This window comes from Eretmochelys imbricata, chromosome 5, assembly GCF_965152235.1.
Source record: "Eretmochelys imbricata isolate rEreImb1 chromosome 5, rEreImb1.hap1, whole genome shotgun sequence".
Taxonomy (NCBI): Eukaryota; Metazoa; Chordata; order Testudines; family Cheloniidae; genus Eretmochelys; species Eretmochelys imbricata.
In genome coordinates, this window is record NC_135576.1 from 46,966,260 (window position 1) to 46,983,895 (window position 17,636).

Consider the following 17,636-nt stretch of genomic DNA (forward strand, 5'->3'; position numbering starts at 1 on the left):
ACTGCATGCTGCTGCTGTGTCTGATCTGTTGAAAAATAGGAGGAGGAAGGACTGCATCTGCTACCAGAAAGGAGGGAGCAGAGGCTCACCTTATTGCGGAGGGAATTAGGACCAGAGAATGGAGGTGTCAATCTCATGACCTTCAAATTTTTCCAATAATTTGTGTCTGCTTTTTCACTAAACAGACCTTCACCTTTAAAATAGATCTCCTCCTGCTTCAATCTGGTGTCATAGATAGGGATGAGGAATGAGGCCATGAATGTCTCCTAATAGGCATAGTAGATGCCAATGCTCTTGCATAAGAGTTTGAAACACAAGAGGTTCAGAGGGAACGTTTAGCCACATTTTGACCCAGGGCCAAGATGGCATTAGCCAACCTTCTCCGGTCATCCAGACACTCAGTAATTTGCTCCCTAATACCAAGGGATGAGGAGAACACCTTTCCCCCCAGTGAGTCGATTTTTGCCTTCTTTATCAGCTCGTGTTAAGTGTTTCTGTCCAGATTTCTCCCTATTACTGTAGCAGCCATCACAAGGGAATTACGCATAGGATGGTTTGAAAGCAAGAAAAACCTCCAAAGGTTATCTGGTACAGTTTGTCCACCTTCTCTGGAGTTAACCAGATGCAGAGAGGCACACATTGATTGAGCAGCCTGTAACAGTCCATCCAAAATGCGTAAGTATATCCTACTCTTAACTGTAGCACCAAGGATAATTGAACACTGAATGGGAAGTCCCTTTCACAGGCACTGCAAGCAGATTCAAGGTGGAAAGTATGTGGTACCCCAGACCGTGGAACTACATAGCGTACTCAAGTGGAGGGCGATGCTGAAGCGTTCTTTGGGTGACCGATCTGGCTCATAATCCGTACCCATCTGCTCCTGTTCAAAAAGGAGAGCTACTCCATCTCCTCCCTCAGACAAAACTTTAGGCATAATTGCCTGAAAAGTCAGCAGATCAGGAAGAATCAATTTCAAGGACCTCTGGGCTGCCAAATCCTTAGTAGTTCAGACATTACCCCTCTATCTATGCAAAAGGTACCTGAAAAGTTCCTGAGGTGGCCCTCAATAAGATCACGGGCCCCAGGACCACCAGTCTCCCCAGTAACTAGGATTTGGGAAAATGTTGGGAAAACATTGGGCATAGGAGGGACAAAGGGATGTCCAAAGCATGCTATCAGTCTCTGCATTCTTCCTCTATTTTCCTTGTTAGAAATCCAGATCAGAGATAGAATGAGCCAGGAACAAGAGGTCCAGTGGGAGATATGGAGGAACCAGCTCTTTGTCTAAACCCTGCAGGGGTCCTAAGAGGAGAGATCATAGAAGGATCCATAAAAGGAGACTCTATCTTCTAGCCTCTTCTTCCTAGCAGGAGATGAAAAAAGAGGATCTTGGAATCAGAGAAACATGACACCTCTTAGAGCTCTTGCATTTCACGCACTGCTCAATATGTCGGAAGGTGAACCTGGGCTGCCATGGTGACAGAACTTTCCGGAACCAATGATGTAGCTGGATCTGAAATGGAAGCCGAAGCAGAAACAGACAGTGGAACTGATGATTGAGATGATATCGGATCCAGTGTTATACGCAAGTCCAGCTCCCTCACTACTGATGCTAAGGGCAGATCAAGTCTGCATTTCAGTGCTGTAGACACCTTGTCTAGATCAGATAGCTCTAATGCACGGGAACCAGCACTGCTAACAGGCCCTTTGTCCTTTTGCCTCTCTTTTCAGTGCCAACTGTCACACCACCACCAAAGGCACTGATGACCCCAATTCTGGTGCATCAATGACCCCTAGATCTGGAAGGGGATGCTGAAGCTCATCCTGGTCCTGAAGCTGCAGAGGTTCCACCAGGGTCAGAGAACTGGGAGGCATGAGGCACAGCACCAGTGAGGATAGCTGAACTGTCTCTTGCTCTCTTCTGATACTGGTGCAGTGGTCTCTGACCATGTGGCCCTCAGTTCAGCCACATGTAGCCTCAGAGGCTTAACTGAGGGATTGGCAGGGATCAGATCCAGTCCTGGATGTGGGTGCAGCCTCTTGGAACCTGTTGGCCCTTTGTTGGTGCCAACTGGTGGAGAGACTGGTTTTTTTCAACCCTGGACTGGAGAGTTGCTCAGAATCAGACGGTCTGGTCTAGGGTCAAGGGTTTCCTTCAGGAGATGGAGCTGTAAATGAGTTTCCCTTTCTGGCTCTGTGAGTACAAGTCCTACAGATAGGAGGCAAACAACCTTCGCCTGGCACTTGAGGCACTGCCCAGGCAGGAAATGCACTTCTTAAAATCCAGCCTTTTCTGCTTCTGAAGTTCCACCATAACACAGGCCTGAAAAGGAATCACTAACAGCGAATGCTAATTATCTAAGAAGAAAGAGGCTCTGGTTCCAAAGAAACTAGAGATTCACATCTGTTCATGGCACTCTGTTGGAAGGAACTGCATGGTGAGGGGACTCCACCCCCTATATAGCCTCACTTTCAGAATAATGTAATGCTGAGGGGAGGAGCAGCATGAGAGCTAGAAGACTGTTCTACCTCAAGGCAGCATAAGGTGGTGCAGCACCCATATATGGAATTATGCAGAGCCATTTGAAGAACCTCTAGTTCTATTCTTCATTCTATCACTGGTTCACTTATATGGCTTGAGTAAGACAATTAACTTCTCTGTTCTCCGTTTTGTATCTCTGAAATGGCATAGGAAAAATTGTTCTAACAAGCGTCTGAAGTTAAATATAGGCTTATGTTATAGTCCACACTTTACCTTTAGGAGTTTGTTAGAAGATTTTGGCCTACACCATTTCACACAAAAACTGAAATGCAGACAGATTAACCAATTTGCCCAATGCTAGATATCTGTATTGTTAATAAAAGAATTATGAACTTTTATTTTTGCCAGACAGACCTAAGAAGGTACAATTCCCTGCTCCAAAGAACTCTCAGACAAACAGATTAAAAAAACCCTCATGATAATAACTTAACAGTTACTCAGTCAAGACGTGCACATCTTGACAATTATTAAAAAGGTAACAAATATGGGAAATGATGGTAATTTAGACAAGGAATCAAAAATATTAACAACTACCTACAACTGTTACTTCCAAGTAATATTTTAAATGAAATGACTCAAAACCATCAACAGCTTATGCAAAAATGGTCAATTCAGGTATTAGGTGGAAAACATGGTAAAGATGACTTACATGCAGCTTCATCCACGGATAATTCACTGGCCAGAATCCCACCAATTTTGCTAAAAGCCGGCATCTGTATACCATACTTCTCCAACTCCTTTCGCATGTTACTGATTTCCTCCTCTATTTATACATTAAAAAAGGAAAGTTGGAAACGATTAACAGAATGAAGTTCTCAGAACTTCACGAGCACTCAGAGCTAAAACTGATTTATAATTTTAAAAGCTAAGACTGTTAACTTAGTTTTTTCATTTTGCTAAAAACTCAGTTTCAAAACCGTAACAAATGTGCCATGTAAATTCCTTCCCCACCATCTTTCAAAGGCTGACATTCATTAAAAAATAGCAGCCTCCCAATCGCTTCAGTTAGGATGTGTGCAGAATGTTGGGAGAGGAGAGGGAAAAACTCACATTAGAGAGAGAGTAGGTTGTTAGTAACATTAGCAGGTTTCATCGATGCAATAGATTAGCTACAATATGACTAATTAAAACAGACTTACCTGTAAAGTCTACTTTTCCCAGTAAATCCTGGATCTGTGGTGCAATACCTAGTTTGAACAGATATAAACTGCAAAGAAGAAAAATACTAAAGTCACAATGCCAGAAACTTGCATATTCAATAAAATGCCTGCTTTTTGTAGAACCAAATCAGTGCTTATGATGATGATCAGCATAATTAGAATGTTACTACATTAAACACATCTTTAACTATTGACTTCTGTGGACAGAGATGGGATAAATTTGACCATCAGACTATTTTCTATGGTGCATCGTCAACTGTGTGAGCGTAGAGAAGGAGAAGTAATCTTCACAAGATGGAGATATTCCAAGGAGCTCTCTTGGATGGGGACAGGACACAGATGGAATGCAAGACTTTTTGCCTGTACTGAAATATTTCATTGTATGGAAAGGGAGAGGTACAGGTACACACAAAGATAAATCCTTGATGCTGGATTCATACAAAATAGCCCTTTAAAATACAGAATTAGTAAAGTGAAACTCAAAAGCTAATATATCAGGAATCCCATGACATGAAAATTAAGTGAAAGTTTTTATAACTAATAATTACAATTTGGGATCAGTCTATTGTCTAGTTTATGTATTGCAACAGGAAATTTAGATATTATTGGATCCATATAAACAGTAATAGGTGAAGGGTATGGTTCCATATAAGCTGGAATGCAGTAACCAGCAAATATTGGATGGTATTTCCAACATTCAGCTTCAAATCCAAGTCTGGACACTCAGCATTGAAGACATAGTAGTCCTTTTCACATGCACTATTCAAAATTAGGAATACTGTTTGCAGAACCCACATGTTTTTAGTTAAAGAAAAAGTTTCACCTCAATTTTCTTAAGACTAAGCATATTTAATGTTGAGCGAGAACGAGAGAGAGAGCGCGAGCTCAGTATTTCAATTTCAAATAGCCCCTTAAAAAGCCCAACCAAACTCTTCAGCTTACTAAGTGCTCTTATGCTTTTAGAGAGCTGAAATAAGTTCAGTGCAATTGAGTGCTTTCCAGGAACCATTATTTTCATTTTGGTGTAACAAGAAAACCCATATTAATTATTCTTAAAGTTATATAATGCCATCTGGATAACAGCTGAGTAAATTCACATCTTTATTCATATCTTCCGACCGTGTGCAAGGCCTTTAATGTAAAAAGTCAGGAGTTGCCAGAATTTATTTTGGCTACAGAATTAATATTTTTGTGATTTTTTTGGTGGAGTGAAGCTCAAATTTCAAACAAGGCACTTTACTTCTAAATATTTATAAGAGGGGGAGGCTATTTTGCCTTTAAAAAAAGGCACCTCCGCCCCAACCCCCATGTCATCTCCACACATTGCAGCAAGCACATTCGGTCTTTTTTCAGTTGCCCGTTAATTGCAGGAGACAACATTATTAAGTGTATTTGTTAACAGCTGCCACAGACATTTTCTGTTCTAATTAAGAGGGACACCACTGGTTTCGTCTCCCCTCTTCACCACCACCACTGGGACAGAGGAAGCAAGTGTCACTGCAACATCCAATCCCACCATCATATCTCATCACACAGAAGTCTTCAGATGGCTTCAACACTTGGAATCATTCCATCTGCCACCCTCAATATACAAGAATGCATTAAATAAATTAACAATTAAATGAAAAAAAGTTAAAATTCACCTAAAAAGCCCCAAACTACCCCAGTCTCTTTGCATTAGCCCAGTCCTCCCTTTTACCACAAACTGCTTTTTTGTTAGTCTTCCCTTGCAATGTTTTGAAAGGTTTTTGCTGTAACCTCTTTAAGGCCAGGACTATGGGCTTGTGCACACTATCACTTACTTAGGTATAATTTAAGTCGCTCAGGGGTGTGGAAAAGCCAAGTGACATCAGTTAAACTGATCTAAGGCCCCCTGTGGGCAACCTTACATCGACGGGAGAAGTTCTCCCCCGTCAGCATAGAGCGCCTGCATGGGCAGAACTACAGCAGAGCAGCCGCTGTAGCGATTCTGGTGTAGACTGGCCCTCTGTCTTGTCTGAAGTGCCCAACAAAAAAATGGCATGATAGCCGGGGAAATGCTGGCTTTTTAGCAGTCACCACTGTATAATATAGAATACTGCAAAAGAACAGAAGTGGTTTGGAATATGGCAGATAAATGTACGATTTCAATCTCTTGTGCAAACTACAGTTATACTGTACATGGTTGAGTAATGTGGTCTATGTTCTATTCTCCTTGGCTTGGAGGAGTTTACCACAAGGTGGTGCTTGGAGCTTGCTTTTCATTTTGTTTAAAAAAAAAAAAATGTACGGGTAGTCAGGAATGCAACTGCCTTCTTTTGTATTAAGGAATACATTCGCTGGAAAACATGCATATCTAATGCATGTTCTTTGTAATAAGGCTTAATTTTTAATGTGAATATTAACAAACGTGCATCTGAACAATGACTTAAAGCCAGTTAGTTTAAAAACATTTTACTGTGTGGGAATGGCTCAATTTAATAGATTACTCATGGGGCATATGTTTACTGGGAACCTTATTAGTGAGTACTCCTACTAAGGAGCAGGAATCAATACTCATAGCATTTCATTCAAGTGAGGCAGTTTGGAACTTGAAGTGGTCACAACCAACTACTGCTATCAGTTACTCCATTAGCTCAAGTGGCAGACGTATGTGCTGCGGATCTAAAGACTCAAACCCAGCTCATTAGCCATGTGAGTATCAACATAAAAAACAAACCCCAAAAAAAAAACAAAACAAAACAAAAACAAACAAAAAACCATCAAATTCCATCAACTGGACTTTTTTTTTTTAAAAAGCTAGGAATTTAGAGAGACTAAAAGTTATATTAAAAGAACATTATTACAGTTTCAAAGTCAACCACTCAAAAGTTAAGTGCCAGATTAAGGTTGCACAAGCATCCTTAATTCAGCCTTCTTGTGCATATGCATTATGGTACAGTCTTTAATTACATGATCACATTTCCCGCCCCACAGAACCCCTGCTTTATTCCATGCGCTAACTGGATGCACTTAATGAGCAGCGGGTCAATATTTTGTTTTCTCCTTATTGTTCAATATGTGGTCACAGTCCTTATCCACTGGGCACCGTTCAAATCACTGGGCACCTGCTCCAAATACAGAATTCAGAGTTTCCTCATGGGCTTTTTGGTAGGGCTCATCACTATAGGATGACTGTCACAAATATTTTATTTTCACAACATTTGTGAGATGGCATTAATCCCATTTTACAGATGGGGAACCGAGGCACAGAGAGATTAAAGTCAAGAACATCCATTAATTTGGGTGCTCAGTTTGAAGTGACGAGATCCTGATTCACTTAGCATTATTCTTTTAAAGCACAGCTCCCATTGACTTCAGGAGCAGCTGAGAGTGCTCAGCATTTCTGCAAATCAAACACTAGGATCTCACATTGTGGATTCTCACAAAACAAGCAACAGTTAGTGGCCACGTCTGAAATGTTTAGTTTAAGCAACTTGACGAGCATCACATAGGAGGGCTGTAGTACAGGCAGGGATAGAATCCAGTTCTACTCCAGAGCAACATTCAGTTGCCTTAGGCAAGAGTTCATCCTGTCTTCTGCAATCCCCTGTCTCATTCAAACATGCCTGCCAAGTTCTGAAGCAAATGGCTATAGGGTCCTACAGAACATAGCCTGTCACACTGTACAACCATGATTACGGATACAATTTAGTCACAGATTTTGGCCTGTGCCATGCACGCGCGCGCACACCCCCCCCCCCCCCCCCGTGGCAGTGGAGCTCAGGCTATCAGTCCCCCACCATGGGGCTCCAGCTGACATTTCTACCTTTGCTCCCAAGTCCTCTCACTCCCAGTTTTTTTTTTTTTTTTTTTTTTTTTTTTTTAACACTAAAAATGAGACAGGGCACAGGCTCCCGTGATTTTTTGTTTATTGCCTGCAACCTGTTGGTTATTTTTAGTAAAAGTCATGGTGACAAAAATCTTAACCTTAACCATGATTTACCCCCAGATCACCATCCACCTTTTGTATTGAATCCATCAGGGGTCTTGGAGAAAAACATATGATCATGTAATTAAAGACTATCATAATGCGCATACACAAGGAGGATGAATTAAGGGTACACAGCCAACCTTAATTCTGGCATTTCTTAACTTTAATGCGGCAAATTCAAGCATTTAAATATTATTTGAATGGAGCTGTGTGTGTAATGCAAGACAGACTTTGGGGCTTAAGCTGCAAGACAATTACAGTAGAGAAATGTACCACATGGTCATGGTGCGTTTTAGAAGAGGTCAGAGAAAATGTGGACAGAGTGCAGTGACTTTATGCCTGCGTCTTACACATCAAGTCAAAGCAGCAAAGGGTTAAATGCTGTCAAAAGGAAGGGTGGGCAATTCATGGTACAGAATCACCAGTCGATAGTACCATTTTGTTTTTTGTTTGTTTTTAAGATTTGAGTGTGGTAACTTTGTGCTGATATGTACCATAGCAAGGAGGATTTAAGTGAAATGTAAACAAATTGAGAATGAAGGGCAAGAAACCACACGGATCAGCTCTGATGTTTTGGCATGCATCCTGACCAAGGTCAGGCTGCAGAAGGGAAAATGAATACCTCAAGAACCAAACCGTTGCAAAACACAGCTCAAGAAGGAAAATACTAATTGTTACACTATTATTGCAAGCAACATGCAAAGCTGAAGCAAATGTTTAAAAAAAAGATACAGGAAATATGGGTAAAAAGTATTAGTCAATCCCACAATTGATTAAGTCTTTACTTTCAGCAAATATAACCATTTGAAAGCCTGGTCTGGAGAACATCTGAATAAAGATCATGACATCACCGAAATGGAACTTAGCCCACCATTTCTTTATAAGCTGCTTAATATTAAGAGCCCCATGTGTCCACTTCAGGAAATCATTTCAAGCTTACACAAGACACTCACTGACAGAAAGACCAGCTCCATAGTTTTAGACTATAGCTACCCTCCTGTATTTATGTAACCATTATGATGCTGGCCAGTTAATATTACACCAAATGCAATAATTTAAATGGCAACACTTATTGCAAAAGAATTTATATGACTGCTAAGGCCAAACTTCCAGCATTTGGAAAGAAACATTAAATGTTGTATGTATACCTTATTTACTGGTATTAGGCACACTTCTTACACAAGACTGCAGGAGCAGGATTTCAACAATTATGCTATAAGTAAAACATTTCACCTATGGCACATTTACTAGTTCCTAGGGCTACTGACATGCCAAATGGCTCAGCTATGAATGTTGACAAAACAGAATAGTCAAATTATGCCCAAAACTCATCTTTAGAATCCTGACACTAAGAAAAGTTATGGAAGGAAAAGGCTTCCATAGATGGCAAGAGAGCTTCACAGAACCAGGAAGGAGTCTAGTCTGCAAAAACTACCACCACCACCACCACGGACAGAACGTCAGAGACAGAGGTTCTAGACTTTTACACTTTAAACATCAAGAGGAAGAATTTTTAAGGCAGAAAAAGCTTTTAGTTCCACTATAGTGATGTAACCAAAACTTCCCTGGCTTTGTACTGCATTACAACTAAACTAGCTAGATATCTATAAGAGACATGTGCCCAGCATTTAAAACCTGAGGCAAAATAGATTTGGGGTATGAATGATTAAGAATGTATGTACTTCACTTTGGAAGGCAATAGTTCTAATTTGGTGTCAAGGCACAGCTTCAAGTGCCTCATTTTCATTCCCCTGGTCAACACATTTGTACTGGCATTGTTTTAACATGGAAGCTCAATTAAGTGTATCAGCACTTATTTATAGAAATGGGAAATTAGTGTGGTGACACAGTTTCAAGAGGTTGGGCACAGCCTATAATTTTAATCAGGTTCTGGAGGAAGTTCCCGTCGCTCTAAAAAGGTGATTTTTACTTAGGGTCTCAAGATTAAGAGGTCTCACAAACAGCTTTTTTATTTTAAACAAATGTTTCAACTTTCCAAATGGTGTGTTTGTAGGAGATTCATGCAGACAGCCCTCCTATGTATTTCAGTAGTTTTTTTAAAACAAAACTTCTATTTCAGAAGTATTTGCCCAATAGTGCTGTAATATAAATTCATTCAGGCTTACATTGTATTCAAAAACCCATGACCCAGAACAAAGTCAATAAACTTAACACACTAAAGTTTTAAAGTACTACCTTTTGTTAAGAACACCAGTTACTTGAAGCCAGTTTGAAACTATAGGCCTGAAAGTTGGTCACCAAATCTAAATTTCCTCCCACCCCATCACTAGTTACCTTAGTGCATGAATGCAGTATATCATTTTAGGTATGTTTTTCCTATCATAGACATCTGTAGTCTCGGGATAAAAGATCTAAAAAATAAAGAATAGAATTGTTATTCTTACTCTCTCATTAGTCCAACTGGGCCCCCTAGAGAACAGCGATGCTATATTACAATAGCTTTAAATGGTCATTACTAGACATATTAGATATCTAGAACTGCAAGCAGTGTCAAGGTGCTGTACTAGTTTAATTTTATCAACATTACATATTTAACATTTATGAGCATTATTCCATGATCCATTGAGCATGCTTTTAAAGTGAAAAACACATTATATAACATCTGCCTATTTTATTTAATTTGCTCTTCATTTTAATGAAGTACTGAAAGAATAAGTATATAGATACAATGTTGTTTGGAACCTCATAAGGACAGAGATTTTGTAAACGTCATACAGAAATCCAAGGTACTTAAGGACATTACTGCAACTTGTAAAGCTTAATTGTGAACCAATGTTAACAAAAGGCGAATACTTTGTACATATAAAAGTTTACATTTTCAGAGCACCATACAAACTAATCCTTGACACCCTGACAGGGAAGGCATTGTCTCCATTTAACAGAGGAGGAAGCGGAGATACAGAGAAATTAAGTGACTTGGCCAAGGCCACACCATAAATTAGCAGTAAAGCCAGAATCAGAACTTAGAACGACTAAATTCCAGCCTGGGGTTCAACTCACAAAACACTGCTTCTCAAATTAAGAAAAAGAGTGCTCTGCCAAGATACCTAGCACTAGTGGTGCATGCTTTCATGCGGAGAGCTAAATTTCAAAATGAGTTCAACCCCATGCTTCCAGGTCAGAAGAGGTTGGGAGCACTATGGAGGCTGTGTAAACCAGGGGCCCATTGGTGCGATCTGGCAGAGGGCACAGAGGATTTTACAGGGATCCCCTGGGTCAAATATTGGACAACCATTCACCAAGGGGGGGGGAGGCATATGAGGTCTCCACTGAAAACCAGTAGCCCAGTGGTCATCATTATGACTGAAAAATGTATGTACAGGTAATATTTAAGGAGTTAGGTATCTATACTGAAAATTATGCTCTTACAGTCTTGGTGTTAAGCAGGTCACCAGGAGGTGACCTACCTAGGAGATGTTGCTTTCAGGCAACAGGTAACAGCCATCTATCTTGCTGTCTGGTCATTTGTATATTATACACCTCTCAATGTATGCCTATTTGCATACTGAGCCAGAGCCAAAAACTAAGAAACTGCAAATTCTACGAGATTAAACGAACAGGAAGGAGGGGCCTGTTTACGAATACAGACAAAGGATAGTTTGGTATATCCTGGGGTGGAAAGAAATACACGGGGTCCTTTACTGAGGAGGCAAACTGACAGCATGCTTGTCTCATGTAAGGAGGGTTATAAGCAGCCTGGCTGAAAAGCACTGCGATGATTCTGGGGGAGCAATACCCTACAGGACATGAGATTAGTTAATTAAGTCTAGGTTCTAGAATGCATGTTATGATTTAATTTCATTTGTAACCATGTGTTTCCCACACTTCTACTTGCTTTTACTTGACTCTCTAAGCTTTTTAAAACAAACTTAGATATGTTTATAGTAAAAACAAGTGTAAGTGCAGTGAGTTATGCAAAGCAGCGATCTGAAGCAAAACTGGTAAACTGGGGTGTCCTGCTTCTTTGGAAGCAGCAAATTGTGAATATTGTGAGTGTCCAGCAGACCCAGGCCTGGACAGGCCAGGCAGACTCTTGGAAAGCTCAAGGGTTGGGCTGTGCCTAAGCAGCTGTAGAGAGCAGCAAGGCCTGCAAGGCCTAGAGTGAAGTGCTTATGTTGCCCATGTTCAGTGGAGTTGGGGAGCTGTCCTCCTATTAGGTACAGACAAAACTTCCTCAAGCTAAAGGCAGGTGATAACGAGGTGCCTCACAACTTGGAATACCCACAGGGAGAGTCATAGGCAACACTCCATATCATTATGTCACCACGCCTGTGGCTGATTCAGCAAGTTCTTGGCCCTTCTAGTACATGACCCTCCCTGGCACAGAGGGGACATTACATGAGTGAAACCTTTCAGAGAGGGAGACAGAGTAGAAGTAACAGAAGCTAGATATCTGATGAACTGACATAGCCAGCCACCAAATAAATTGAACAAGCCTAAAGCAAGCAATAGGGTCTGAAATAAGAGTTAATATTCTACAGATATGAAGAGGCAAAAGAGCTTTTTAAGAAACATTGCTGGCTAACAAGCTGCCTCAGCAAATGCATAAAGGTGCAGAAGTGTCATTGGTCCCCAGTGACTGAGATGCACCAAGCACTGTTCCGAAAACAGCCACAGCAAAGGCTTCCACCCAGCCTTGTATTAAATATCTTTGATCAGGAGAAACTGTTGACAGGCAACACAGAAAGGGAGAGAAAAGCAAAGGGAATGTGTAAGGTGGGGGCAAAGAGAGAAGGGGAGGAGGACAGGAAGTAACATGAAAGAAACCCAGAGAACTCATTAAGAGTGAATCAGATAGAAGGACAGCATGGGATCTACTGTGAAGATTCAGGAGACACTAGAAAAAGTCACTGGAAATATATAGGAAGAAAATAGGACAAAATAATGAGTAGCAGATGGAAGGTGACAGGGGACAAAAGACACTGAAAGGGAACAAACATTTCTAAACTTTAGATTTCCTGAACTAGGTCTTCCCATACTGAAGCTTTCAACAATATTTTATTTAAGCAAATTAAGGAGAAGATAATCTCACTGTTTTAGTCAACTTTGTCCATGGGTCATGTCATTTAAATTGTTGTGTCATGTCATTTAAATACTTACCTTAGGTAGACCAATGGATTCCATTGCCCTTAGCCATTGCACAGTATTATCCGTGTGTCGAAAATGAAGGCCCGATCTCTAATATGGAAGGAGGGGAGGAGGAAGACAAGAGATTATTATTTTGAATGATTATTTTCTTTTGCTATTTACCTGCCTTTGCTTAACAATTTTACACTTCTCCTGTGAATAACATTCTAAGTTTTCAATATGTGACCCTAAAACCAGAGTGTTTCAGCTGCATGCCAAATCATAAGGCAGTTACATGCCATTTAACTCATCCTCTTAGGTGGACTTTGTAATCCCAATGCCTGTGCCCAAAATCCTGTTTCCAAGCAAGTTTGTTCAAAGAGTCCCATTGTTAAGAGGTGAAGAAGCATTCTAGATGCCTTCTTGCTTATTAGGCTCCTATCATAGAATCATAGGATATCAGGGTTGGAAGGGACCTCAGGAGGTCATCTAGTCCAACCCCCTGCTCAAAAGCAGGACCAATCCCCAATTAAATCATCCCAGCCAGGGCTTTGTCAAGCCTGACCTTAAAAACTTCTAAGGAAGGAGATTCTACCACCTCCCTAGGTAACGCATTCCAGTGTTTCACCACCCTCCTAGTGAAAAAGTTTTTCCTAATATCCAACCTAAACCTCCCCCACTGCAACCTGAGACCATTACTCCTTGTCCTGTCCCCTTCTACCACTGAGAATAGTCTAGAACCATCCTCTCTGGAACCACCTCTCAGGCAGTTGAAAGCAGCTACCAAATCCCCCCTCATTCTTCTCTTCTGCAGACTAAACAATCCTAGTTCCCTCAGCCTCTCCTCATAAGTCATGTGTTCCAGACCCCTAATAATTTTTGTTGCCCTTCGCTGGACTCTCTCCAATTTATCCACATCCTTCTTGTAGTGTGGGGCCCAAAACTGGACACAGTACTCCAGATCCAGAACTCCAGAACTCCTGTTCTGGTTGGGCAAGGCAAGCCTGAATACAAATATGAGAGACAGGGCTGTTACAAAAAAGGGATGTTTAGTCATTAAAGTCTCCAGGAGAACCGGGGAGTTCAGGTGATTTGTAATTAGAGGTGTGTGCAATTTAGAAAAGAGCCCATGAAAATCATTTTTGCCAAGAATCTGAGAAGTGGGCCCACTTAACTGAAATATCATACTAATTTTTCCACTAAAAGAACAAGCCCTATTCCACCGAAAATTCACTCATTTCCTGTTTTTTTTTTTTTTAAAGTCCATTCTGAGCACAAGTAGTCTTTAAAATTTTAAGTTGGAAATTTGAAGTATCCATGATTTTAATGCAAAACATTTAATTAAGTTTTGTAGAAAAGCAATATTTGAAGAAGGCAGAATTTCCTGAAATTGCAAACAGTTTTCAAGACTATTGGAAGAAGCATTTCAGCATTCGGCCAGCTTGCCAGGTGTGGATTCAGAAATCCCTCCCTTTTCATGGGACACGACTATGGTATGGATAAATTAGACAAAGCTCTGCTTTCTTTTGAGTTTGACCTTGGACTTTTGGTGCTCTTGGTTCTATATTTTTTCTAAACCATCTCCGGAAAAGGAAGCCAGGGGAAAGAGGCAGAGGTACCTTGAAAAGAGACCAGAAAAGCCTGTTTTTCCATCCTTTACTTATGTATGCAAGAAAATATATAATAGATTAGTTATTAGTTGCTACTGATGTAAGTTTAAGATGCCATATATGCATTTGAATGTTAAGTACTTGAGAGCTGTGAACATGTTTAGCTCTGTTCTGTAAAGTGCCATTTAATCACAGCTGGTCAAAAAATTCACAGAAAAATTTCAAATTCTTTAATTTCACGATTAAAGCTCACCATTTAAAAAGAAATTTCCCATAAAAAGCCAGAACTTTTTTTTTAAATGATTTCTTTCAGTACAAGTTCTCACTTTGAAAAAAGCAGTTTCCAAAGTTGACAGTCCTAGAATCCAATCTTCTGAGGCATAATTTCCCAATGAAAGCGTCACATGAACATATGCATGTGCAAAACTCATATCCTCTTCTTATAGCTTGCTTAAAAAGCAACAGAAAAAAGCCTCCCTAAGCACCATTCATCCCTCCATCCAATTTCAACAGGCAATATCTGAGAACCTATTCCACATGCAAGTGCCCACCTGGCATTTCCAGGTAACTCCTTGATTGCAACTCTAGAAGTCTCACCACTATAAGAAACCAACTATACCAAAATTTGGTCACTGAAATCGTGAATTTGAAAAAAGTATGTGAAATCTTGGAAACAGCTGTTAAAAACACATTTGACTACGTCTCCAAACCAAGCAGGGTCACGACGTGGTGGAGTCACAGCACCACTCAGGTTCGGCCTGTCCACCCCTCTGTAGATTACATCAACCTGAATCTACTTCCTATGTGAAGCTGGAGGTGTGCTGGTGAGCTGCTCCGAGCTTCAGTCTGAAGGTAACTCCCCACTAGCACATTCCTTTGAATGAAAGGTCTTATGAGTCATAATGGTATGAAATAAAAGCTTTTCAGATCCAGTCTAGGTCAACTGTGACTAAAAAAATACCATTTGATTGCTGTCCTATGATCTATGCAAGTTGAGTCTGGTTGTCTCAGTTTCCTAGTGGGCACGTGGCCACATCACAAAAATTTTGGCACCAACTGGCACTGGTTTTGTAGTCTCAGCAGTAGCAGGATTGTAAGCATAGGGAAATAACTACTTTCTCCTTCATGGGAGAGGCCCCTTTAGGTCAGAGTTGACTCAGTGCTGAAGCAGTATGGAGAATTTTGGTTTTTTGCTGTTCTTGGACTTCCCAAAAAGCTTGCACCTCTCTACTCACATGGCAAGAGGATTTCACACTCAGGGTTTGTAATTCATGTAAAAAATTCACACTAAGTTAAAAAAAGTTATAAAAGTTATGATGAAAACAGGCACAAACATGCCAGTTTGTGAATTATACTAGTAATCAGTTATCCTATTTTCAGCCACACAACTGCTGAAAATGAGGGGTTTTTGTGTTTTATAAGAGAGCTTGAACTGGCAGTTTTTCAACATTTTTGGCTTTGAATACATCACTTCAGTTACCACACAACAGTATCTTTGTACAGAAAAGATATGACACATGAGAAAATTTGCACCATAGACTTTCTGTACTAATCACCAAAATTTAAGATGAGGCATTTCTAAAGGTAAATCTACATTAAAGTTATATACAATTGCCTGTTGTAGTGGTATCTGGAGTTCCTTCCACCTTAAGATCAATAGCAATGACAAAGTTTCTAGTGGACTTCATATTTGGTAGTATTACTTAGTTTTTATGGAGATGAAACTAACAACAAGACAGGTCTACACTTGTACAGACTTCTTTCGAAAGATTGCAGTTTTTCATAAATTAAAAACATAGTATTTTGTAATGTCTTCTGAAATACACATACAATTTGCAATGCAGTATGATAAACCGTTCAAGATTCCAACTCAGTAACAGGACGTGCATGTAACTTGGGGCACATCTACACAAAGCATGTAGATCACAGCACGCTGTGGTGTAAATCTATAGCATTCCTGCGGGCTGCACATTGACTGTCTGTGTGGAGCCTGCTGCTATGCACTAAAAGTTCCCAAGGTCATTTCAGTACATACTAGGGAACTTTTATTGCGCAGCAACAGTGTCCACACAGACAGTCAATGTGCAAAACTCATATGTGCAAACTCAGCACACTAGAAAGCTATAAATTTACACCACAGCTCGTCATGTCATATGTGTTCATGTAGACAAGCTCGTAAGTCACAAATATTTACAATCTAAAAACATATGGAATATAAAATCAGTTGGATCACCACTACATTTCAAGCCTCAAATTCAGGACTCAAGGTTTATTTTCCCCTAACAATTGACAAGACCACCACTTAAAAAACAAAACAAAAAAAGGGAAGAAAAATACTCCTGTTTTAGGGGCCACTAGAGACACAGAAACCTGAACTACAGATGTGGCCGGTAAGCAAGAGAAGATTTTTAATCTTTTAAAAGTATAAACACAATTTTTAAGCTATATACATTTTTTTAATCTCATGAGATCCTGAACAGATTTTGGACCTGCACAGAGAACACCCCAAAAAACAGATCTACCTTTAAAATTTGCATTCTCCAGCTGTCTCCTTACGCAAACTGAAATAAAGCAGCTCTTAAAGGAGGTCCCGAAATATAAACTAATGTACATACACGCATTCTCCATTATCACCAAGTAACTATGCAGCTTGTGAATGTAACAGCAGAGCTTGATTTGTTTGACTGATTTTTGTTCCTCCATGATAAAGTGTCTGATATTAAAACAAAAACATGCAGATCTCATAACGGGGATATTTGCTAACAAATTATACAGCAGTTCATGTAAGGATTTGGTAATTGTTTTTAAAAATAGTCTCATAGAGCTTTAGGCCCCTATTTCCTAATGGATTGTAATTTTACAAATGGTAATGCTTTGTGTCCTTACCAAAAAGTTTTCACTGGAGCTGAAAGTACTTTTTTTTTGGTCTTAAAAAACCCTTAAGTACAGCTATCATGTTTTTTTCTGTATAGTGGTTATTCATATTTTATCATATTGCCTCCCTGCTCTTCAGTGCTACAAGTTCATGTCCCAGCTGGTGACCACAGTCAGTCCTTCATTGGACTATGGGGAGTTATACAGCAATTTGTGTGTGCAACTGGCGGGGGAAAGAAAGGTAGAGTAATTTTCCTAACTAAAAGTACAACACAGATCTTAAAAAGTGAAACAAGAGGAGTAGAATTCCAGATGTATTAGGACACAACACAGTCTGCTGATGCAGAAAATCTTAACATGAAATAAGCACTCATTAGCTTTCTGCAAAGCCCAGTGCTAAAACATTTAAA

At 40.0% G+C, this 17,636-nt stretch overlaps 1 protein-coding gene across 2 annotated transcripts in view; it reads right to left on the reverse strand.

Annotated features, from left to right (window-relative positions):
* The window catches only part of IQGAP2 (IQ motif containing GTPase activating protein 2), a 229,090-nt gene that overhangs the window by 93,950 nt on the left and 117,504 nt on the right, over positions 1-17,636 (reverse strand). For both annotated transcript variants that reach the window (XM_077817017.1, XM_077817019.1), the window contains exons 4-7: positions 12,776-12,853; positions 9,950-10,026; positions 3,682-3,749; positions 3,192-3,305 (exon numbers count right to left, since the gene is read on the reverse strand). In XM_077817017.1, the coding sequence (XP_077673143.1) occupies positions 3,192-3,305; positions 3,682-3,749; positions 9,950-10,026; positions 12,776-12,853 (337 nt within the window). The remainder of the gene's footprint in view (positions 1-3,191; positions 3,306-3,681; positions 3,750-9,949; positions 10,027-12,775; positions 12,854-17,636) is intronic.